The following is a 26,040-nucleotide window of genomic DNA, read 5'->3' as shown; positions in this document are numbered from 1 at the left end:
AGAGTTTCCAGTGACTTTTAATAACAGTTTTCCACCTATCTTTCCAGAGAATGGGAATATTGCAGAGCCTGATCTGAATCAATCATAAACTTAAAAAAAAAAAAAAATCATCTTTGCAATCTTGATGCTACTTTGGATTATGCTAAAAACAAGGTTTGTTTTTCTCTTTGTATGTTTTTGTTTTTTCTTTTGGGTTTTATTACCATGGTAATTGTTTGTGGTTTTTTAATTTATAGGGAATATGCATGTAGTTTAAAAAACCCCACAGTATACTCACATGCATGTGTCAGCACACACATATAAACACTTTTAAAGATTTTAAAGATATGTTGGGGGGAACCACCCTAAGTTTTCATCACCAAACTTGAGAAAATATAACTTAAAATCCTTGTTTAAATACCCCAAAATCAGTAGTGCTATGTTTGCTACAGTAGGAGCATTGAGTATTCATCCAGATGCTCTTTTTGCATGTTAAAACATTTATATAAGTACCCTTGAGAACCAGACTAGATAGAGACCCATAACATTTCTTTAACTATCTGTTTACTCCCAAGTTTTACAGCTTGAACATGTCACACATTAGTGTTTTCTTATTAATTTTTAGGCAGAAGTAATGTATAAGCTTACCTAAAGATTTAGCTATATATAGCAAATATGCACAACTGATTTTTGCTTTTGTTTCCCATTTAGTGGTTCATTTTCTGTCCAGAGTTTTTATTAATGTCACTACTGTGTTGCACATGACATATTTATGGAAGCGACTGTCTTATATTGTGTGCACAAATAGGCATGTGAATACATATATATGTGTTTGGTTTGGGTGGAAGTTATCTCTTGTGTCTAGTTTGCTGATCCCTGGATCTCCCTCTGAGTCAATGAGAATAGATAAGCACCTACAGAGGATACCTTCTGGCAGTCTTGCATTAGTGTCTAAACCTTCCTTATCAACAGTTTAGAAAAGATAACTTTTGGCTGAAGTTAGGTGAGATGAATCACACCCAACTGCGTGCGCATGCATGACCTGTGCACAAAGTATTGCTACTTCCTTCTGTATATATGATCAAACTGCATCCTTCATGCTAGAATAAAAATAGTCTTGTCAGTCCTAAGATAAACAGCCATCGGTGGTTGGATTGAGCCTTGGCACAGGAATTTAGAGGGAGGCTTGACAGTCAGATAAGTAAACTGCAGTGGTCTGAAGATTGCTGTTCTGGGTCAGACAGTAAGATGTTTGAATGCTGCTGAAATAATTATTTACTTGTGACGGGGAATGCCAGAACATTAGTTTCATTTAAATAATACAAAACCTTGCTTTGTGTGGATCTTTTTATACTAATAGTTATCCTGAATAGGCAGGCTTGAAACTGTGATGTTTAAAGTAGGATTAATTTAAACTATATATTAGAAATCTCTATTTAATTTTTACTATTATCACCACACACAGGGATTTTTTGTCACCTCTCCATTTAGGCCTTTCTCTATGTCAAGTAACTTCTCTGTAGCTACCAAAAATGTACATTTATCATCAGATAGAACTTGCTAAAAGTTTCTAATGTAAATTAACTCAAAGTTCTAGTAATGGAATTTGAAAGTCTGCATAGACATAGTTTAAGTAAAGAGAATGCTAAAGGTCTCCTATTTTGTTTTTTAAACCACAGACACTTTTTTTCCTAATTATTTTAGTGTAATTCTTTTTTTCTTTTCATTGGAAATATCCACTGTATCTTCTGTAGGTCTTATGGGGTTTTTTTAATCACCCTGAAGTCAGTGGGAGTTTTTCCATCAATTTATATGGGGGTTTGGATCAAACTTGTAATAGGAACTCAAGAAACGCTTTTTGTTATTATTATAATACTAACATCAGTGTTTTTACATTATTCTTGGCCTAGACTTATTTTTATTTTAAGTATGTGATGCCTTCATTTAAAAAAATGAGGTTAGAGAGCTGTGTTATTTTTAAAGTAACTGTTTGAAAGACTTTGCAGGAGATAATTTTTAAGTACTGGATTAAGTTCTTTACAGATTACCTTGATGCATAATTTTGATACAAAGATTTCGATATGAACTTGTTAAAAAACTCCCTAGTCTGAAATTGTGTGCATTTCAGGTAAAAGTTAAACGAGTTATTCTATGCTTGATTGCAATTTAGTAAACTTGTCCTTATCTGTTTAAAATTTAGGATCCTTCAGGAAAGATTATTTGCTGGTACATGTATATAAAAAAAAAAATCAGATCCTCTGTGTTCAAAGATTTTTATATATATAAATACCTTTATGATGATGATAAGAGCAGCATATTTTAAAGCATGACAACTTTACAAGTCTTCCCATGCATGCAGAAGCAGCTTTTTTGCAGTGACTGGTTTCTTTTAATGTGTAAGAGTCACTGTCGTGGTTTAGGAATGGTATCCTCCAATTTAGGGTTCCCACTGAAACCACTCAAACCCACGCTGTTTGTTCACTTCCCCCTCCCCTGCATTGGGCTGGAGAGGAGAACTGGAGGCACAAAAGGTAAAGATCGTGGGTTGAGATAAGAACAATATACTGGAAACAGCAATGAGATAAGAAAATGAACAGTAACAGCAACAATATTAATAACAAATGTGTACAAGAGAGGTGAGCAATTCACATGCTCACCACTCTACCACCAAACCCAGCTGACAATACCCAACTGCTGCCCTGCTATCCCAACCCAGAAGGGACCCCTTCCCCCCTACCCTCCTCTGCTCAGTTACAGGAAAATGATGTGAGGTGGTATGGAATAACCTCTGGGTCCCTAGCCATGCCCCCTCCTGGCTACTTCAAAAATTAACCCTTTCCTGGACAGGACTAGGACATTATCCACCCCTTATTCTATACAATCTCTGTCATGCCCAAATCCTGCACCTTCCAACTATATACATATATATATATATACACACACAAGCACATGTATCATTACCACAGTCAAGGGCCATCCCCCCAAGATTTCTGTTGAGTTCATTTAGTCCATGACTGTGGGTTCTATCTGTCCAAGATGTCTTCCAGGGCAGGAGGGCTGGTGTGCTGTCAGCTGGTTGCAAGATGCATCAGGAGCTAATGACTAGTGTATCTGGAGCTGTCCATAGTCATTGTCCATAGTAGTTATGGCATACAGTGGCAGTGTCATTCAGTGTAATGAATCTACCAGTCCTTCCCATATTTATATTTCAACCATTGTCCACCATACCCCAGAGGCTTTACCCACTTCCCTGCTTGATTGCAGTGCATGTTTCTCAGTTTAATGAGACAGACGTGTTTGCTAAGGAGGGCATGTTATGAGGAAGACCAAGCTCCTCCCTCTAAGCAATTGTAAATCCAAACTTAAGGGGCTTCAGGGAAGGAAATGTGGAGAAAGAAAAAATAACAGCCCTTTATTAAAGAATATATGTGTATAAGTAACACAACAAAAGAACAAAAAACAAACAACAATCCTACACCCAAATTCCCACCAAAACCATTTAAGTACTTTTTGCCTTTTGGCGCAATTCTAACCATGACCAGAAGGGTCATGTTGGATCTCTGGAGGAGCAGAGGCTGCAGTTGCTCTCTAGTGGTCGGCAGGGGGCGCACGCTGTAGATGAACCCCACATGGCAAATGGCAGATCTCAGCTGTGCTGGCTGGTTGAAGACCCCAAGGTGGGCCCCCACCCATCAGCCACGAAAGCGGCAGCTAGCAAGGTACAGGGATGCCAGTCCGTCCAACAGAAAGCAGGGATACACAGGAAGAAAGGGAAAATCTCACAAGATGCTGGCAGACTCCATGACAGCAGAGGTGGGGTGCTGCCCTGCAGGGACTCTCTCACTGGAGAATGAACCGGAGCTCCCTTGGTCCTTGGCAGCTCTGAGGGGCACTCAGGCCATAGGCAAAAAAGGACATGAGGGAGTCAGAGGCGAAAACTGGAAGCTTGCTCCCGCACACTGCTCCTGAGATCTGAGCAGAAGGTAAAGTCCCCTCCCCAAGCCAAAAAGAAAACCCACCTCCCCCACAGTTTTCCGAAGCAATTAATCTCTAATGTGTGGCTACTTAACCAGTCCTTTGTGTGCATGTGGCTTCGCTCTGTCCATCCCTTCCCCCTTACCTTGCTCAACACCTTTCTTTCACAGTGCTAAAGGAAAAAATTCAAAACAGGAGTTTTTTTCTTTAAAGCAAGAAAACTTAGTATGTTTTACAGTTATGGATAACCTAGTGTCCATGGTGGAGCCCCTGGTGGTCTAGTGGTAAAGGCGCGGCGCTATCACCGCCGAGACCCGGGTTCGATTCCCGGTCAGGGCCACTCCCGGGCAGGTGGGGCTCGTTAGCCCTTAAAGGCAACCCACCTACATCCTAAGGACCTCGCTGCCACCGTCCAAGCTCGCTTGGCCCCGGCAGATGAACCTTAGGATTAAAGGGTGGGCTCAGTTCCGCGCACACTGTGTCTCACCTAAAAAATCCAATGCGCAGGCTGGAAGGTGTAAAGACCTTCCCCGGATCTTCACTCGTGAAGACTGGCCATTATTATTTATTAGTGTCCATGGTTAAGTCTACCCCTTGATCATGAGCCCATCTGTATGTTGCATCTCTTCCCTGATGACCTGAGGCATCATGGGCTCACAGAGCCAGAAATAATTCACCCTTATGTTGCAAGTCCGGATCCACCTGAGACACTTCAATCTTGGCAGTTCAATCCACCTGTCCATTGTTGTGATGTTCAATAGCCTGACTCTTGGGTAAATGTGCATCTACAGGATGTACTTTTACAGCCAAGTTCTCAGCCCAGATGGGTTTACCTCTGTGCTGCCAATTGGTCTTTTTTCACTGGTCTAGCTACCCCCACAGAGCATTTGCTACCATCCACAAGTAAGTGTATAGTGCTGGCTATTTCTCTCATTCAGTGATATCTACAGCCAGCTGGATGGCTTTCAGCTCTGCCCCGACTTGATCCACCTTGTCCTTCAGTAGCTTCTGTGACTCACCATATAGGGCTCCATACAGCAGCTTTCCATTTTCGATGTATCCCTACAAAATGGCAGGAACCGTCAGCAAAGACAGCGTGTTAATTTTCATTTTCTGGTAACTAATTATATGGTAGGGCCTCCTCAGCACGTCACCTTCTTCTCCTCTTTTGATGATCATCTGAAATTTTTGCCTTCAGGACAGTTTGTGATGACTTCCAAGTTCCTTGGTCGATTGGGGTTTCCTAATGGAGCTCATTGTGTGATCAGTGCTACCCACTTCCTCTACATAGCATCAGTGGCATGATGTGTGGAACGGACTTTTCCCTTTGAACATCCAGCCCAGCAGTGGCAGTCGGGGTGCCAGGAGGAGCTGTACTTAGGTGCCAATCACTTCTGAAGCAACTCAAACCCCTTTATAAGCTGCCAGGATCTCTTTTTCAGTTGAGGTGTAACAGGCCTCAGATCCTTTGTATCCCTGATGCCAGAACCTCAGGGGTCATCCTCCAGTCTCCCTGGGTACTTTTTGCCAGAGGGTCCAGGAAGGACCATTCTTCCTGGCTGCAGTGTAGAGCACATTTTTCACATCCTGTCCTGACTGGCCCAAGGGCTACTGAATGAACAATCTCCTGTTTAATTTGTTCAGAGGCTTGTTGTTCAGGACCCTATTTGAAATCTTTCTTCTTCTAGGCCACATGATAGAGAAGGCTTACACTCTGACTGTTATCTGGAATATGCATCCTCCAAAATCCCACAGCACCTCGGAAAGCCAATGTTTCCTTCTTGCTGGTTGTTGGGGACATAGCTGATATTTTGTTGACCACATTCATTGGAATCTGATGACATCCATCTTGCCATGTTACCCCTAAAAACTGAATTACAGAATCACAGAATTGTTTAAGTTGGAAAAGACCTCGAAGATCATTGAATCGAACGCTTAACACAGCACTGCCAAATCCACCAGTAAACCATGTCCCTAAGTGACACATATACATGTCTTTTAAATACCTCCAGGAATGGTGACTCAACAACTTCCAATGCTACAAATATTTTTAATAATATACAAGAATGCACCAGGATATCAGTGAAGGCAGCCTTCTGCATGTATGGAGCTCCAATTCTCTAGGTCATCTCCGCTAACTTCAGTTGTCTAAATAGTGAGATAGAGTTGTCTCAGTTCTACATTTCAATAGATGGAAACTGTCATCTCCAAAACATCACTCTTTTCACCCTAAAGAGACACTTGAGAAGCAAATTGAACTCCTTAGGTGCGTGTTTCTTCCTTATACAGGGAACCTAAAGCAAACTGCCTGAGTCAGCTTTCAGAAGTTAAATATCTGCGGTCAGGGATATCTACTGAGAGCAGAGGTCTGCTGCTGTAGATGCAGAAGGATACAGGCTATGTCAGGAAGAATGTGATAAGAATTTAAAGAAAGGAAAAAAACAGCAACATAAATTGGGTCAGGAAACTGTTCAGGTATAATTTTAGCAATAGCTAAAATTAGGAACACTGTTGTACATAGTACCAGTCTGCAAGACAGGCTCACACAGCTCACCATCAAATACTGCCTCACAGAAAGACCTCTGAAGAAAATTTTTGACTAGGTTAAGATTTTTTTTTTCAGCAGGGAAGTTATGATATCTTGAAAAGTAACAGAAACGAGCAAATGCCATTCATATGCCATTCTCACCTAATAAAGACTGCATCCTGGATTTTTACCACCACCCCCCCCACACACACACATACATATGTGGTCAGGCATTAACACAAATTTCCTAATTGAAGACTTAAAAGTGGTAGCGACAGCCAGGTAAAACTAGGGCACAGAGGCTTTTCTTCCACATGTTTCACCCAGAACCAGAGGCACCAAAGGAGGCTGAAGGGTGGGGGGACCTGGGGGAGAGGGGAGGCAAAGGGGAGGGGGGGCAGGTCCCTTGACCTTACTTTGCTTTATGGCAAAACTGGCCTTCAGGAGGATTTGGATTATCTTCTCCCCTTTCTCAAAAACTTCCTCTGCTGTGTTGTCCCACACAATGATGTCATCAATGTATTGCGAGTGTTCTGGAGCTTCACCCTTTTTCAGTACAGTCTGGATCAGTCCATGGCAAATAATGGGTCTATGTTTCCACCCCTGGGGCAGTCAGTTCCAAGTGTACTGGATGCCCCTCCAGGTAAAGGCAAACTGTGGCCTGCACTCTGCTGCTAAAGGAATGTGGGAAAATGCATTAGCAATGTCAATGGTGGCAGCACTTTGCTGCCTTGGACTCCAGTTCATACTGAAATTCTAGCATGTCTGGCACAGCAGCACTCAGTGGTGGTGTAACTTGATTCAGGCCACAATAGTCTACTGTCAACCTCCACTCTCCATTGGAATTACACACTGGCAATATAGGACTATTAAAGGGTGAGCAAGTCTTGCTGATCACTCCCTGTTTCTCCACCTTAAGTACAGATCTCATAAAGGGATAATAACTTTGTTAGGAATGTAGCCAGTGAAATTTCTGCCAATCTTCAATGTCTCAGTCAGGTAGTCTTTTAAAAAAAAGACGAAAAATATTGAAATAATTCAGTGTGTTAATAGATAAAAAATTGGTTTTGGTTATTACAGTCAAAAATTAAAACCTTTTATTTTTATCTATTTCTGTTGTTATTTTCAACGCAAGCAGAGGTGAATGTGAAAGAACAAGCAGAGGATGACAGCACTTGAGCATACAGACTTTAAAGCTGTGCTCTTTCTAGGATAAAATTATCCTAAGGCACCCAGAAGACTGAGGGAATAATTCATATTAGATAATTTCCCCATAAAACCTACCTGGTGTTAAGAACACCTATGCAAGACCAATGGTTGTAAATGGTAAATATTATTTTCTTTGGTCACTCTTTTCACTTGCCTCAAAACTGGAGCCAGGGTTCAGCTGTCATAAATCAGCTCCTTTGAAATGAAAAGTGTGTGTTGATTTATGCAGTTGAATATCTGGTCCACGAGCTTATTTTCCATGTGAAGATGTATGTTTCTTCTTCTACAAACCTTTCTGTAGTTGTTCAGGTGTAGTATAATCTACCTGATGAAGGATTTGGTAGGCTGTGCCATTAAACAGGAGCATCTCTCTTCTTGTTTTGTATTGTGAATTTGAGACATTTAGAGCCCTGAAGAAACCAACCTTCAGATACCAATATTAGTGATGAGTCTGTATTTTAAATAAGTGTTTGTCATGTCTTTGAGAAAACAGATTCACAATACATAATTTTAGATTATGTTTTTTCTCCTGGAATTTGTTTTGTTATATTAAATGTAGGCATATAAGTTTGTCATGATTTCCATTAAAAGTTCTTATATTTTAAGGGCTTTGACTATGAATTTTTTGGGAGTTAAAATTTCTTCAACTGAAATTTAATTTAAATTTTAATTTCATCCATTCTGTATTTTCATGAAATCAGTCTGACTTAAGACTATTTTAAGATTATCGGAAGGAAACTTCTACTTTCCAACACAGAGTTACATTTTGAGTGTATGTTTATGTTCACATCTCAAGAAATTACTTGAAAACTACCAAATTTTGCACAGATGTGGAGAATCACACATGATAACTTAGAGTTTCTCTAATTTCCCAAGGTTTTATACTTCAGAGTAAAGAAACATTCTATTTTTTTAAAGAATTTTATTTATGGTTTCAAAGAGTAAATGCATTGAGTCAGATCACCTGGTGTAAACTGGTGTAATTCCAGGAAGATGGTGCCAGTTTAAACCCAAATGGCCTATTCATACAGGTCATAGATTCATAGAATGGTTTGGGTTGGAAGGAACCTTAAAGATTATCTAGGTCCAACCTCTTTGCCATGGGCAGGGACACCTTCCACTAAAACAGGTTGCTCCAAGCCTTATCCAACCTGGCCATGAACACTTCCAGAGATGGGGCATCTACAACTTCCTCGGGAAACCTGTTCCTATATTGTAATTTTTAATACTGAATTACATGTTTTCAATGTGACAGCTGTTTCAGCATAGGAGTAATGGAATGTGGAATTAGGACTAAGCGGCAGGTGAAACACAGTTTCCTGTGCAGAAGAAAGAAGTCTTTGTATAAAGGCTCAATTTAAATGTCCCTAAATGTCAAACTGACAGTTCAGTAAATAAAAATTCAAAGTATTTTCTCCTAAAAATTGACCTTTTTTAGGAGTCCTTGAAAGTCCAGGGGCTTTAGTGTGCAATGGTTTTGCAGGCTTGGCTACAGGTTCTTTCCCAGGCATTTGTGCTGCTTCCCTCCCTCAAGTGGGGTTTGGCAAGAAAGGTCTTTAGGAAGCTCCACCCTTCACACACCACTTTGTCTAAGGATTTGGGTTTTGCTTCAAACATCTGAATTTTCAAGTTTTATTTAGGAAAAAAATTGAAGTAAAGACAATGAAATGTTATTCGGTTTTTCTATTGCAAAAAATAACTGAGCAGGGGGAAAAGAAAAAATCTTAAATCTTTCAGATATACTGCACTTCAGTGTTATTTTTACCAATATGATTAGAATAATTCAGGCAGAAATATAGATCTCTATTTTTTTAAAGTTCATAGTGTCTTTTAGTGTTTTTGCAGGATAATTAGGTCATTTTATCTGAGCTGCTAGAGTTGACTGGAGGACCAATCTTAACTTCAATGAAACAGGATTATATTTGGCAGTTATTATGCACTGTGTAATTTGTACTGTAGAAGCTACAATATTTGGGCTCATTGACAGAGATGGACAGTACCTTGCAAAACATGAGGCTAGAAACCAGTCTTTCTCACAAATTTTATTAGTCACATAGTGTTAGATCAGCAAAATGAAGGCACGTGGAAAATAGGCTTATTAAGTTAGAAGCAATCTCAAGTGTTCTGTTAAATTTCACAGACTGATTAGTCTGGACCATCAAAAGTTTTGCATCAAGGCTGTATCAGTCCTTCCATAGGAAGTTGCAGTTTGTACTTGCAAAAAATGTGATGTCTTCTGGAGGGGTGTTTATGGGGTGTGTGTTTGCTGCCTTTGCCTAATGTTAAGTTGTATTTACACAGGGAATTTTTTTTAACTGTCATGGCTATGTAAAAGTGTAGGGTGTGACGGTTTCCAAAAGCCTTCTGATACACTTTTGCAAGTAAAACTGGGGAAGGGATCTGTCTAATATATCTGCTTCCATAATTAATGAATCATTAGGTGGCATCAGGGAAAATAAATCCTATAATAAGATATAGAAGCCACTCCCCGATATTTTCAATGCACAGCCATGTTCCATGTGCCTTTGCTTAACACACAATGAAAAAGACTATTATGTCTTTATATATAATTTGGTAAAACAAATCCAAGATATTTTCCATCTAGTCATCAAAAAACCCAAAAGAGTGAATGTTGATCAACAAGACTTGAATTTTTGAGATCTCTTTTGATGTGATATATTAAAAATTATCTAGTCTGACAACAGATACTCATTTGATAATGTTGTTTTGATTTTATTATTTTATTATGGTTATAAAAACAAACACAAAAACTTTACTGTGTGAAATGAAGAAAAATGTGAAGAAAGTGGATTCACTGATAAAGTTCATTTTATGATTTTAGAATGTTGTTACACTATTTTTTTAATTGTATTTACAATGTATTCTTTGTCTAACCCTGTAAATTTTGAAATGTAACTACTGTAACCTCGAATAAATTTACATAGTAATGAAGTGTTTCATGTTGATAAACAACATTTTAAAAAGCACAGATCTCCTGCCCCCCATCCCCCCATGGGAATTGGTTTAGGGTTCAACTAGTTTATGCCATTTGAACTGTGCATACTTTATGAAACGGCAGCTCTGGGTCATGTTTTAAATAATAGCAGGGTTGTATTGCTTATATAAACAAGAAGGCTGTCAGCCTGTAGTCTTGTATATGAAGCCTTTCTGTTTGGATCAAAGTTACTTATGTGTCTACTGTAAAATATTTTGGGTAGTCACTTGAGATGAATCTTCTAGTTTTTGGCACACAAAATATTTCAATTACTATAATGATCATCTGATCTTAACATTTATATACGTATTAAAGTACATTCCATGTTTTGTGTAATCTTGAAGTAAATGGAGTTCTCTCTTAAATTTGTGTCAAGTGTAATTGAGGGAATTCTTAACTCTTATTATTTTAAAATGTCTCAGTATTCCCTTTTGTTATATAAAAATAAATCCAATATAGTTTAGACTACCAAGATTGAGACAAAGTAGTGCCTATATTCACAGTAAAGATGTAGAGGTGAGGCTGGAAGAAGCCGTGTCTCCTTGGGCTTGCAATTACCTAGGTGCCTCTCTTTAGCTGTTTAGCTTTTTAGCTTTTGCACATTTCACGAAAGCATTCCTGAACACTATTTTTAAACTTCTCAATAATTTACCAGTTAAAAATAGCTCAGTAATTTGAGGGGAGTGTTGTTTTCACCAAAGCTGAGCTCTTCTGCTTGTTAACCTTGAGCAAGCTGCAAATCTCTGCTTGCCTCAGTTTCCCCCATAGGCAAAAGGAGATTAATAAGCACCTCAGAGCTCCTTGAGATTCTCTAATGGAAAGCTTTATGTAAGAGTAAAGTGCTATAATTATTATTGCTATTATTATTGTACCTGTTATGTGTTTTATAAAGCTTAGGGTGATGTTCACACCTAAATAAAGCTCCATGTCTCCATTGGAGCCACTGACAACTCCAGAGGGTGATTCAGACCACGAAAATTAGGCATTTAATTTTGAAATTATTTTAATCAGGAAAGTCCTGGAGATTTCAGTCTTTTTCCTCTACTTTTAGAGAAAACATAGCGAAGTTTAAATCCCATTCCTAAAGCTGGAATTCATCTTGCTGAACTTCAGTGGTGTAAAAGTTAGGTGCCTTGGCTAAGGTGGCTGTCTAAGCTCTTTCTGTTTACTGGGGAAGGAGGGGAGATGGTGATGCTCCAGGCTGTAGTTTCCAGACTGAGATTACCTTACTCCTAACAACTTCTCTCTGGCTACAGTGGGAGTGAGGTTAGGTGATAAGCTTCACACAACATGCCTAAATTTAAGAAAGTTAAAGAGAAATAATAATTTAGAATCAGAGTCATGGAATGGTTTGGGTTGGAAAGGACCTTAAAGACCATCTAGTTCCAACCCCCCTGCCATGGGCAGGGTCACCTTCCATCAGACCAGGTTGCTCCAAGCCCCATCCAACCTGGCCTTGAACACTTCCAGAAATGAGGCAGCCACAGCTTCTCTGGGCAACCTGTGCCAGTGCCTCACCACCCTCACAGTCAAATATTTCTGTCTAATATCCAATTTAATCCTGCCCTCTTTCAGTTTGAAGCCATCCCCCCTTTTCCTATCCTTCCATGCCCTTGTCCAAAGTCCCTCTCCAGCTCTCTTGTAACCCCTTTAGGTACTGCAAGGTGTTCTAAGGTGTCTCCCCAGAGCCTTTTCTTCTCCAGGTTGAACAACCCCAACTCTCTCAGCCTGTCTACATTGACGTAAAGGTCTAAATTCCCCATTTAGGTTCTGCTAGCTAATATCTTGTTTCCTGTGCATTGATACACAGTTGTTGCAGTGGAAAAGTACAGTGCTTCTTATAGAATCGCTGCTTTTAACCTACAGCTGAGATTTTACCGTTGATTCTCATTTTTTTGCTTGTGTTGCCATTATAATAAAATAAGGGATAATAGTAGTGTGGATCTTACAGTACAGTTTAGACCACTGAATGTTGAGATGTGGCTCTATGAAACATGGGAGCAGATAGTAGATAAGAAATTATTTAATTTTCTATGTTGCAAGTTTAAAAGGAAGGTTGATATGTGTAGACATGAATTTTTGTGCATGTGACTTCTGATTCAGTTGTCCTCCGAATTCTTTAAAAATAAAAAATGCAGTCTTTCCCTACCCCTGTTAACATTAAATGTCAACATCTATATTTTGCTGATGGTATTTACTAACTTTCATCTTTGCCTTTTTCAAGAATTTTTTGCTTTAGAAATGAATTATATCACCAGGGATATGTACGTCTTCCAGCTACTTTGGCTTCTCAAAAGATGTGATTTTTCTTAAATGGTTTGTTTAAGCTATTGATCAGGGAACCTCCTAATTATGCTACATTAAGTTTTGATTCTGGCATGATTTGTTTTGGTGACTGTTTTTCTATACGTTGAAATCCTGTTACAATAAGTAATTGCAAGGAGTGGCTCTATTGTAAAGAAAAGATGATAAAGTACAATTTTCCTTGTAGTTAATCCTTTTACCTTTTCAACCTGAAAGTATTTTTAAACTTTATTTCCCAGCTGAAGCCAATTGTCCTTATTTCTTGGTACCACCCATTCACTTTGTATCACATCACTGGGTGATCATGTAGTTGGCTAGGGAAGTATTATTTATTTCCAAATTTAACTGCTGCTGTCCAATCATTATAGCACTGAAAAGGAAACAGGCTTTTGGGAACCATGGATTTTTTAGAGGATTTTTTATATGCCGTCGCTGCAACTTTCATCTAGTTGTAGTTGTCTACAACTTACTGTTTGGGGGTTTTTAAACACACATAGGCATTTATTGCTTATTTCTTCTTTTATACATGCTGAGAATCTGGGGATTTGTTGCACCATCAAGACCATTATCTTGGCTTTGTTGGTCATTTACTGGTGATAGGTATAGTTAACACTGGTTTTCAACCTTTGGTTTTCAAACCTGATCCTGAAAGGCAAGGCTGAGAAAAGCAAAAATAGATCTCAGCTGTTATTGCTTTGTAAATAGGCAGCTTGTGTTTTTTCCAGATTGTAAAATTGGTGGGTCTTACACTGACAAATATAATTACAGTATGTATATTATATTGAAAATATTTTTTGTCTGTTTGATGTATACTAAATTGAAGCAAAGTTATAAGCTGTTCTGTTTGGAAGTGTGGAAGATACAAGAGTGGAGCTACAGATAACAAGTTTATGCTTGTATTTCCTACTGATGAAGACTTTCACACAAGTTATTTCTATGGGTAGGTGATGAGAATATCACTCTGCATGTATGTGTGTTTATTATACATTTTTGCATGATTATACATGTAGGAGTGGTACAATTTTGACTTGAGACTATTGGTGCCATTTGTCCCAGTACAATTTTACTTGTGTAGACGTCTATCTAAATCCAAGTTTTGCTTCTGTTTTTGTACATCTAAGAAGTGAGAGAAACAAAGACCTGAAGGAACAGTACATAGCTCCTTAAATTTTAGATAACCTTTTGAAAAAATGGGCAAATAGTCAATATTGTACTTCACCCTTGTATCTTCTGCACTCAACTATTTATTTTTATAGCTCACATTATATATGTTCATGCTGAACTCTAATGATAAGACTGAAAGAAAACATGCCTCTCATGATTCAGTCCAGTTGTAACTTCTGCATGTAATTTAATCATCAGCTGTCACAAGTAATTAACTGAACATCAGCCAGCTTAATTTTGAACTTGGTATTCCATTATTTTGTAATTGCCTTTTAAAAATACAAAGATTGCCTTTCAGTTAATTATCAGGACTTCTTTTCCAGTCATAATCATTATCTGTTCATGCTGCAAACAGTTTGGTCTTTAATACATTGGCATTTAACTACCCATTTATTTTTGTCGGGTCAGTTTTAAGTTTGTAATATAACATCACTTTATGAACTTGTTGTTTTGGAGGCAGGTCTGATTGGAAATATTTTGTGAATTTCTTCATACCTTGTTGCAAAACTGATCTTTAGCATGAATTAAACAATATGGTCACTTTTCAATGAAGTGTGTTGCTAATCACAAAATAGGCGCTTCTGAAAATAGCAAGTTGAATTATGTTTCAGGCACCAAGTTACAAAAGAAACCAAAACAAAACCAAACCCAAAAAGAACCCACCCTAAAAACCTCAGGAGAAACAGCTTTTCAGAGAATTAAATTTGAAACTTATTTCTATTTCATCCTTGTTTTTGTTGATGAAGTCTTGACCCAAAGAAAGTTTTGATTCTCTAATTTGGGGAGTGGGAACTCCAACAGCTTTCATCCACTCTGAGCTGTAGCTGGGATGAGGCATTTGAGTTAAATCGCACATCCTTTCAGAATTATTTATCCATTCTCTCTGCTTCCACATTAAACTTTGTCTTGACTGATTTTTTTTTTTTTGAGCCTCTTCTGTTTTTAGCATGCTTTCCAATTATAAGTGATTTTCATTCATCACAAAGAATATAATTGGTCCTAACAAAATAGACCAAAAATAGCTTTTTGTTATTCCTCAAGAACAGATTTCAGAATCACATAAGCTATTTTCTCTCCCTCTTTCCTTCTTCACTTTGGTGGCCAAAAATGCATATGGTTATCATAGTGAATTAAAAGCATATTTATCACTGCACATTATAGTTTTGTTTCTTGTTATTCTCAATCTTTAAAAAAAACAACACCAAAAAACATTGCCACTTTGAAAAATTCCGCTACCTTTGACAGGTAAATGTTATGAAAGTTGCCTAATTTATTGTCACTGGATCAGTTATATCAAAAACTTTGTTTTATTCAATCAACCATAAAGTAATGTAAGGTCTCACTTGACTTTTGCAAAATTCTCTAGATAAATATTTTGTCTTGCCAAATTTAATGTCCTGTAACTTATTATTTCTGATTTAAACTGAAGTTTATCCTTTTAAGATTGTAAATGTAACGTCATCAGATATGGAGATGTTGATGTGTTAATGTAAAAGATAATACACAAATAACTGATAATTTCATAAATGTGGTTTTCTTACATTTGTGTTTTCTGTGTATGCAAAGGTTAAAATGTCTGTAATCTCAGACTATGTTCATTAACTGAAGTTTAATGATTCGTATAATGTATCACTATAAACTATAACTTTATGAGCTTCATGTAGGAGATTGCATTAATACTTAAATTATTGTAATTTGTACTTTTAGATGTGTTTTTCAGAGTATGATGACTTCTATGTTGCTTTTCTCTCCTTCTGCAGATGGACCTTCAGTTGTAGCTCACTATGATATATCAGACACAAACTCAGACCCAGAAGTGGTAAATGTGGACCATCTGTTGGCAGCTGCAGTAGTTCAAGAGCACAATAATTCTTTAGGAAATCAAGACTCAGTATCTACCTGGAGAACCAGAGGACTGCTAGATGAACTGAGTGCTGATACAGGTTTGTTTAAATTCTCTTCCTCTGACATTTGTTCCAACATCTCAGTTGGTGTCTCTCCCTTTCTTGCTTTCAGTATTTTTATAGTTTATAAAACTTTAAAAACTCCCTATGTGGATTTTGCAAAAAACAAGTACGGGTGCTTATTAAAAAGGTCTGATATTTATTCCAAAATATAACTCATAAAAATTGACAAAGATTCCTGCAATCTTTTTGACGCTAATTTTATTAATTATTTTTTCTCCTTTGTTTCCTTCTAATTAATACTTGGAACTTAGGTCTGGAGTTTTGGTGTTGGTTTTTTTTTAAATGAAAATGAGCTAGGCTTGTTTCTGAATGATTGATTATGATGACCCATGCCACCAGCTAGTAAACTGATCTGCTAAAGAAGAGTTCAGAGCCTGGGTTCTGAGGCAGAGTCAGTTGATTTCAGCTCAAGCTGGGTACCTCCAGAGAGGGACCCTAAACAAAGAAATCCCTGGGCCTTTATAACCTCACAGTCTGTGCACCCAATCTTCACATGCCCTGCATGCATCTCTTGGTCCAATGGTGATTTATGGTCTGGGGTCATCTAACACCTCATTGGATTCTTTCTTCATGTCCATATGGGCAGGCCATTAACTGCTCTTATCTTCCAGCTTGGGGCCCTCCAGGATCTCAACCCTTATCTGAAGGTATCCAGTCTTTCTCTGTTTACTCCCCAGTTTAGCTGATCATGCTAACAAACAGGGTTCATTTAAAGTTCACTTATGCCAAGCTTTGAGCAGGGCCCACCCATGCTAAACTAGGCAAGTTACAATGAAACTTAAAACTGCACAATTAATTTCTAATATTATATAAGTAAACCTAATTTAATCCCCAACAGGTCATAATCTCATTTTAAGTATTGGAATGGTCTGTGTGTGTGCTTTCTGTTTGCCCCTTTATTTATTTAAAATACAAGAATTAATTATTCCCATATTCCATCTGTTGCCTAAATGGCTGTGGGGAAAAAAAAGACCAAGCCAAATTAGGTAGGAGATAAAATAAGGATACAAAGGCTTTAATGAGCCCCCCAGATTTCTGGAATATACCAATGCCCGCTCTCAAATACAGGTGTTTACAGTTTTTATAATGATTTTCACCCAATCCCTGTCCAGCCACTGCCCAGGTTCTGCCCAGGTTCTGCCCCCCGCCACGCCTCTCGGGAATTGAGTCTGGGGGCATTTTGGGACCCCCTCTTCTTCATCTTCCTCAGAGCATGTAATGTTCTTGGAAGCCTTCCAGAACTCTAGGCCTGAAGGTTGTTGCGTCTATGGTTATATCTTCTTGCGTAGATTTTAGGGTGTTCTCTACAATTCTACCTTGAAAATGAGACTAAATAGGCCAGTGGAATTTAGGGGAATTGATATGGGAATGGGTTACAGAGTTTGCTATGTGTGGTTGGTGTGTTAAAGGGTAAAGGGATAATGTATTGCTACTTCTAAAATCTACATACACTATATAACTACTTCTAAAATCTACAAAATTTAAAAAAAAATCAAACCTCCAAGGTATCAGTGCCCTGAGCTGGAGGACTATGACTGCAAGAATGATCAACTCCCAGTCGACCCTGAAATTGTGCAGGATCTGCTGCTCCAGGTGGATTCTCACAAATCTACGGGGCCTGATGGGATCCATCCAAGAATCCTCAAAGAGCTGATGATGTAATCACAAAACCTCTCTTGATTTTTGAGTGGTCTTGGGAATCCTGAGAGGTCCCAGCTGACTGGAAGCTGGGGAACATTGTCCCGATTTTCAAGAAGGGCAAGAAGGAGAACCCTGGAAACTACAGGCCTGTCAGTCTCACTTCAGTGTCTGGTAAAGTTATGGAGAAAATTATTCTGGGAGATATTGAAAAACACCTGTGTTGTAGTTTTAGTTAAATGGTAAGGATTTTCAGTGATAAATATTTCATACCACCACATAATTTGGAGCTTGTGGACCACCCCCATCCAAGCTGGATCTGAGACTGCCCCCAGGGTCTCAGAACCCATTAGAAAGGTGGGTCCCTGGAGTCAAGCATCCTGGAAAATCAAAAATAAAGAGATAAAAGGCAGGTGCAGGCCAGAACTGCTCTCTCTGTACCTAGTTTTTGCTTGTTTGAGCACTGTGGACTCTCAGAGTCTTTGCCAGTGTTCAGCCATTCCTTCACTGTCCAACCGGGCTCAGACACAGGGTAACCACCATAGCACTGTCTTCAGAGAACTTTTGGAGCTATTTTGCAATAGTCCAAAGGCTACCATGCCAGCTCAGGATTCCCCTTCCTGGAGTCACCACTGCCTCAGCTGTAGCAGTTTTGCTCTATGACCCACACAAAGCGCTGCAGCCCCCCCGCTACCAAGACCTAGCCACAGAAACCCGATACACCCTAGAAGAGGGTACCATTGCCTTTGCAGAGCAAATAGGTTTGTAAAAAGCTCTAGCCACCGCTTTTCTGCCCTAACCTCGCCCGGAGCCAGCGGATGAAAGCCTCGCCACAGCTCCTGGAAGCAACTTTGGCCACTTTGTCTTTCTTGGGACTTCTGTAAAGTACTGTGGGATCGTGTTAGCTGTTTGGAGAAAAACCCTTTGAAAAACAAGGGCTGTAAACTGCTCCAGTTTTATGCTTCTCTAGTTATTTTGCGTCTTCGTTTACCTTGGATTATATGTGGGAATCTATATTTTATGTGGAAAAAAAGTTCTAAGTTGTTCGTTGCTTATCTAGCCTGCGTTCGGCCGGAGCTCCTAACATCTAATTGGTTGCAAATGCGGTTTCGAGCAACACAACCATGGGAGGAGAATATTAAATTTAACTGTGACACTTTTTCCTTTTTAAAAAGGAAAAAGGCAATCTGAGCAGACTTGTAATAATTTAACTATCTCCCCGATTCCAATATTGTAACTTTCTTTGCCTTGAGGTTATTGGACAACTACTTAAAAGGCCACTTTTTGAAAGACTTGGGGTTTTTTTTTTAATTTTTTAGGTTTACGTTGTGTAGCTTATAGGGAGAGCTTCCACCTTTGTTAAGTAGCATCTAATTGTATTTATGTCTTTGTTAATAGCGGAACAAGGCAACTTGTCTTAAAGTTTGTAGGTACCTTTGTGAAACCATAGCTGTAGTAACTTTGTTAAACAAGGTCTTGGTTGTAACTAGTTACACACTTTAAACCAGTACAAAGTACCTAACAGCATTTCAAAGGCTGAAAAATCTTGTGTGTAGAGGTTCTATAGCATAAGTCAGTCGTGTTTGGTATTGTGGGGTGTTTTTTTTTTTACTGTTAAGTAATTCTAGCTTTTAAAAATGCATGAGTAGTCAATCTTTGAACCCTTGACCATCTCTTTAAAAATGTACAATTTCTCCTAATTCCTTTTCCCAAAGGTTTTAATTGGTTTCAATTCTCCTCTGGTACTTGTCAAGCATAAGGCCAAAAAATAGGCCAGCCCTTGCCTATAAGTGAAACTATTTTCAGTTTTCAAGCTCAAGTTTTAAGTACAAGCAGTAATAGCTCTCCCCTTAGAACAGCAGACAAACATTAAATTAAAAATATTTCTCTTAAAGTATCTTACATTGCTTAAGTCTATTAAAAAATGTAATGTTTGACCTTGAGATGGAAACTGAGTATGGTGCTCTTCTGAGGTCTTTATCTTGTGGTTCTGCTGCCCTAGTTAACACCTGTAATTACCGTGTTTGTGATATAAGAGCTGAAAGTCAGGCAGTCACAACAGTGCGGCTTTTCCTGTTGCCCTGTGTAGTGGGTTGACCCTGGCTGGATGCCAGGTACCCACTAAAGCCGCTCTTTCCCTCCCCTCTGCAACTGGACAGAGGAGAGAAAATACAATGAAGGATTCATGAGCTAAGAGCCAGGAGAGGTCACTTACTGATCACCATCACGGGCAAAACAGACTCAAAGTGGGGATACTAATTAAATTTATTACTAACAGGATCAGAGCAAAAGAGTGAGAAGTAAAATAATCTTAAAAACACTTTCCCCCCCCACCCCTCCCTCCTTCCTTCCTTCCTTCCCAGTTCTGCCTCCTCCCCCCAGTGGTGCAGGGAGATGGGGAATGGGGCTTACAGTCAGTTGTTTCCCCTGCTCCCATGGGGTCCCTCCCACGGGAGACAGTCCTTCACAAACTTCTCCGGCATGAGTCCATCTCACGGCAACAGTTCTTCACGAAACTGCTGCCATGTGGGTCACTTCTCCATGGGGTGCAGTCCTTCAGGAGCAAGCTGCTCCAATGTTGGTCCCCCACAGGGCCACAAGTCCTACCAGCGAAACCTGCTCCAGCGTGGGCTCCTCTCTCCACAGGCTGCAGGTCCCTGCCAAGACTCTGCTCCAGCATGGGCCTCCCACGGGGCTGCAGGTGGATCTCTGCACCCCGGTGATCCTCCATGGGCTGCAGGGGGACAACCTGCTCCACCATGGTCCGCACCACAGGCTGCAGGGGAACCTCAGCTCTGGCACCTGGAGTACTTCCTCCCCCTCCTTCTCCACTGACCTTGGTGTCTACATTGTTGTTCATATGTTCTCACTCTGCTCTTCACTGGCTGCAATTTGCATCTGCACAATAACTTTCTTTCCCTTCTTAAATATGTTTTCACGGAGGCGTTGCTATCACTCCTGATTGGCTCAGCCAGCAGTGGGTCTGTCCTGGAGCAGGCTGGCATTGGCTCTACCAGACATGGGGGAAGCTTCTAGAAGCTTTTAACAGAAGCCACCCCTGTAGCCCCCCCGCTACCAAGACCTGGCCACAGAAACCCGATACACCCTGGAAGAGGGTACCATTGCCTTTGCAGAGCAAATAGGTTTGTAACAAGCTCTAAGAGAGTCATTAAGTTGCTTGTCATATATTTGTGAAGCCCACATATCTCATACCACCCCCACCCCCCCCGTACATGTATGATACCAAAGCAGTGAGATGAAGTGTGGAGAACTCAACTGTCTGACAGCAATCATTTTTGAGTATAATTTTCTAATTATTTCTCACCTCTAGGGACCTAGAGCAGTCTGGTGTTGGCAAAATAAGCTCCAAAGGGGGTGATTATATGGCTGCTAAAGGCTAATAAAATACTGCTTTTTGTGGTTCTGATATACCAGTAACACTAGTGTTCTGTCTAGGGAATTAGGAGGAGGGACAATGGGGGTGATGGAAGATAGTACGTGAGTTTGGGCAGCTGGTATTTATGCCCAAGTATGAGGATAACAGTTCTGACTTATTTTTAAACACTTGAATTTTTAATTATAATGTGTTGACTATTTCTGTTTGCTCTTTAGCCTAATTGTTAGTTGACATCATGAAGAGGGGCAATGAGAAATTCCTGAGATATCAGGAAGAGGAAAGCAGCTGCAGTCTTACACATTCAAGTGTATGATGTGTCTTGCAGTACAGCCTAGGCATCTATACTTTTACTCAATAAGTGCATGCAGTCTGCCTGCCTAGTAGAAACTAAAGTGCACAAACAACCTGGGAAATGAGTGAATACGTTAAACTAGGTACTGCAAAGGGAGGGTAAAAGGGAAGCAACCTGATGCCAACCAGAAAGCAGTTGAGAAAGGGATCACAACGCAAAGAAACTAAGCTCTGCTCTTACTGATAAAACAGAGATAGGAAAGATGTTTGTGTGCATTTCACAAATGGGCAGATCACGCTGGCAGCTGACACTGTGGAGGAGGTAGGGATTAATGAGGTACGATACGATTGAATGAACAAAGAGAAAATATAGAAAATCATGAGGGTCTTTGAACGCTAAACCTTAGGGAGATAAGTTGATATAACTTGATCTTGTTATAATGGGATCTCAGTGTAACTTGGTCTTGTGAGTGAACTGGTGATTGGTAACCATCTTGGCCACAGCGACCACAAAGCGATTGAGTTTAAAATCTCTGACAGGAGGAAAAGTGCCATCAAAACTTCAACCTTGGGCACGAGGAGAGCAGACTTCAGGCTGCTCAGGGAATCAGTGAGTAAGGTCCCCTGGGAAAACACTTTTGAAGGTGCTGGGGGTCCACCAGGGCTGGTCATTTTTTAAACATCACCTCCTAAGGGCACAGGAGCAGGCAATTCCAAAATGTCAGAAAGCAAGCAGGCGAGGCAGAATGCAGGTTTGGCTGAGCGGGGACCTTCTGGAGCTAAGGCAAAGGAAGAAAGTGGAAGCAAAGTAGGATGACATGGGAGGAATACAGAGATGCTGTTTGCCGCTGTAGGGTGAAAATTTGTGCGGACAAAGCTCAACTGGAGTTGAAGCTGGCCAGAAATGTGGGGGGCAATGAAAAGAGGGCTTTAAAATACATTAGTGGCAAAAGGCAGTGCAGAAATAACATTGGCCCATTCCAGGATGAGGATGGTCACCTCCCAAACAGGGGCATAGACAAGGTAGAGATGTTTAATGCTTTCTTTGCCTCTGTCTTCAACATTGATGACAGGCTAAGGGGGTCCCAGAGCCCTGAGATGGAGGACTGTGGCAGGTAGAATGATAAAATCCCAGTTGACCCTGAAGATGTGTGGGATCTGCTTCTGCAGCTGGATCCCTATAAGTCTATGGGACCTGAAGGGATTCATATAAGAGAATACTCAAAGAGCTGGCTGATGTCATTGTGAGCCCTCTCTTGATGATTTTTGAACGGAGAGGTCCCATCTGACTGGAAGCTGCCAAATGTCCCAATTTTCAAGAAGGGCAAAAAGTAGGACCCTGGAAACTACAGGCCTGTCAGTCTCAGTACAGTGCCTGGTAAAATCATGGAGAAGATTATTCTGGGAGTTATTGAAAAACAAAGGACAACACAGTCATTGGTTGCAGCTAGATTAGCTTCATAAGGGGAAAGTCCTGCTTGTCAAACCTAATTTCCTTTTATGACAAGGTAACTCACCTAGTTGATCAAGGGAAGCCAGTTGATGTAATCTTTTTGGATTTCAGTAAAGCTATCGATACTGTCTCTCACAGGATCCTTCTGGACAAAATGTCCAGCACACAGCTGGGTAAAGACATCATGCAGTGGGTGAGCAATTGGCTCACGGGTTGAGCACAGAGGGTAATAGTGAATGGGGTAACATCAGACTGGTGACTTGTCACTAGTGGGGTTCCGCAGGGCTCCATCTTGGGCCCTGTGCTCTTCAACATCTTCATAAATGACTTGGATGCAGGACTGGAAGGGATTCTAAGCAAGTTTGCAGATGACACAAAACTGGGAGGAGCTGTTGACTCCCTCAAAGGCAGGGAGGCCCTGCAGAGGGCCCTCGACAAATTAGAGGACTGGGCAATCACCAACCATATGAAGTTCAACAAGGGGAAGTGCCGGATTCTGCATCTGGGATGGGGCAACCCTGGATGTACGTGCAGACTGAGGAATGCACTGCTGGAAAGCAGCGCGAGGGAAAGGGGCCTTGGGGTCCTGGTTGAGGGCAAGTTGAATCTGAGTCAGCAGTGCCCTGGCAGCCAGGAGGGCCAACTGTGTCCTGGGAGGCATCAGGCAAAGCATCACCAGCTGGTCGAGGGAGATGATTGTCCTGTTCTGCTCTATTCTGCACTGGTGCGGCCTCACCTTGAGTACTGTGTGCAGTTTTGGGCACCACAATATAAGAAAGATATAAAGCTCTTTGAGAGCATCCAAAGGAGGGAAATGAAGATGGTGAAGAGCCTTGAGGGGAAGCTGTATGAGGAGTGGCTGAGGTCACTTGGTCTGTTCAACCTGGGGAAGAGATTGAGGGGAGACCTCATTGCAGTCTACAACTTCCTTGTGAGGGGAAGAGGAGGGGCAGGCACTGATCTCTTCTCTGTGGTGACCAGCGGCAGGACCCAAGGGAATGGTATGAAGCTGTGTCGGGGAGGTTTAGGTTAGATATTAGGAAAAGGTTCTTCACCCAGAGGGTGGTTGGGCACTGGAACAGGCTCCCCAGGGAAGTGGTCACAGCACCAAGCCTGCCAGAGTTCAAGAAGCATTTGGACGATACTCTCGGGCACATGGTGTGACTCTTGGGGGCTGTCCTGCACAGGGCCAGGAGTTGGACTTTGATGATCCTTGTGGGTCCCTTCCAACTCAGCTGATTCTGTGAATTCGGAGAAGTTCATGTAGCTCATAAAAATTGTTCAGCTTCACTAAGTGCTTGGAACTCTTCACTAACAAAGGAGTTAAACGACGTGAAATGCTTCCGTGTTTTGGATGCAGGGAGCTAACAGGGAATATTTCCTATCGACTTCATCCTGCAGCCTTGTATGCCAACTTATTGCCTTCTTTTCCACTAGTTTTTTTAATACCCATGTTAAGATTTTTAGGTGCATAAGACTACTGTTTTGCCTGTCCTGGTAGGTCTGAGCTACTTTTCACTGTCTGTAAGGCCTAAAGAAATACAAGTATGTGGCTGATTTTGAAAGAGATGTTCCGTTATTATAGAGTCGACAAGAGCATGATTTGAATATGAGAATTTCTGTTTCACTATTTTCACTGTGGTCTGTGGCTGGATGCTGTTCCAGGCTTTTTGAAGCTAGACAGTGTTTTCCAATCTCACAGGTTGTAATGGGTTAATGTGACCGGGTTTTGATATTCAATGGGATTGAATTAATACTCCAGACTTGATGCTCTTTTTTTTTTTTATCTCCCCTTTTGCTGGGGAAATTGTATATATTATTTATGTCTCCTGTTGCTAATCATTAGTTTTATTCTTACGAAAGCTCTGCCAGCTGAGCCACCTTTCCCTAAATCAAGAGCAATAATGCAAAAAATCATTTTAGGGTAATTGGTGCTTTTATTTAGGGATAAGTAAGGTGTCTCAGTTTAACGAGACAGAAATGTTTGCTAAGGAGGGCGGGATAGGAGAAAGCCCAAACTCCTCCCTCTGAGTAATTATAGCTTTGAAATTAAGAGGCTTCGGTCGGAAAGGTGTGGAAAATAACAGTTCTTTACATATATATGTGTGTGTGTAAGACAGCAAAACCACCAACAATTCCATAACCAAACTTCCACCAAAAACGATTAAGTACTTTTTTGCCTTTCAGCGCAGTTATAACCACAACCAGCAGGGGGCGCTGGCATGCCTCGGGAGTCAGGGGCTGCAGTCACCAGGTAGCGCTGCTGGGCTTCCGGAAGAGCAAAGGCTGCAGTTGCTCACCGATGGTCGGCAGGTGGCGCTGTTGGGCTCTGGTGGCCACTGTGGGGTCCGGCTAGTGGGAGGCAGCTGAACGAGGGCCACCCCCGACGGGGGAAGGGAGAAGGGGAAAGGCTGGTTCCTCCTGTGGACTCACGCTGACAAAGACTGGCTCTGGCTGGAACTCCTCTTCCTTCTTCGTCAATGAGGTGTAAACTGCCACCGGCTCGGAGAAGGAGGAGGAGAAGGGGAAGAACAGCCTTTCCCCTCAAAAGTTCCTCCGCAGATGGCACTGGCTTCTCCAACGAAGTCCGAGGCAAGTCCAGGCAGTGGGCAGAGCAGGACATGAGGGAACAGAGGCAAATCGGGACCTCCCTCGGGGCCAAAAGAAGCTAGTGACTTGGCTGAAAAAAATGAACCTGGAGCCCCTCACCTCCACACCACTCCCTGAGTCTGGGCAAAAACAAAGTCCCACCCCCAGAGGAAAAGACCAGAGCTCTCCCTTTCCCCCACCTGTGGCTACAGGGGGGATGGAGTTTCCCTTGCGCAATTTAGCTGGTGTGCCGAGGTTATTTAGCATTTCAATGAAGCAGTCCTTAAGTCCCAAGTCCCGGGCTCGCCTAACAATGGAGTCTTAGCTTACTAGCAAGAAGCTGTTGGTATGGGAAAATTCACCAGGAAAAAATAAAAAAGTATAAAACTATAACATAAGGGGGTTTTTGTTTGTGGGTTTTTTGTTGTTTGTTTGTTGTGCTTTGCGGGTTTTTTCCTCCTATCAGTACTTGCATGGTACTGCTGAAAACTACCTTTTAATTTTCTTTGCTCTTTTCATAGCTGGTAACTTGGTATCCTCTTACAAACTGTG

The 26,040-nt window shown here is 40.8% G+C and overlaps 1 protein-coding gene across 7 annotated transcripts in view; it reads left to right on the top strand.

The window, feature by feature from the left end:
• LOC126652440 (uncharacterized protein C18orf25-like) overlaps positions 1–26,040 on the top strand; it is a 53,767-nt gene that overhangs the window by 7,311 nt on the left and 20,416 nt on the right. For 6 of the 7 annotated variants that reach the window (XR_007631973.1, XR_007631974.1, XM_050339176.1 and 3 more), the window contains exon 2: positions 15,914–16,096. The exons of the other annotated variant lie outside the window; for it this stretch is intronic. Coding sequence is in view for 4 of the 6 variants with exons in the window: in XM_050339176.1 (XP_050195133.1) it covers positions 15,914–16,096 (183 nt within the window). In the remaining 2 variants the exon portion in view is untranslated. The remainder of the gene's footprint in view (positions 1–15,913; positions 16,097–26,040) is intronic. 7 annotated transcript variants of the gene reach the window in all.

This window comes from Myiozetetes cayanensis, unplaced genomic scaffold (assembly GCF_022539395.1).
Source record: "Myiozetetes cayanensis isolate MyiCay16 unplaced genomic scaffold, myiCay2020 scf86, whole genome shotgun sequence".
NCBI classification, from domain to species: Eukaryota; Metazoa; Chordata; class Aves; order Passeriformes; family Tyrannidae; genus Myiozetetes; species Myiozetetes cayanensis.
The sequence above is the reverse complement of the archived record's forward strand: the minus strand, read 5'-3'. Positions and strand labels throughout refer to the sequence as shown.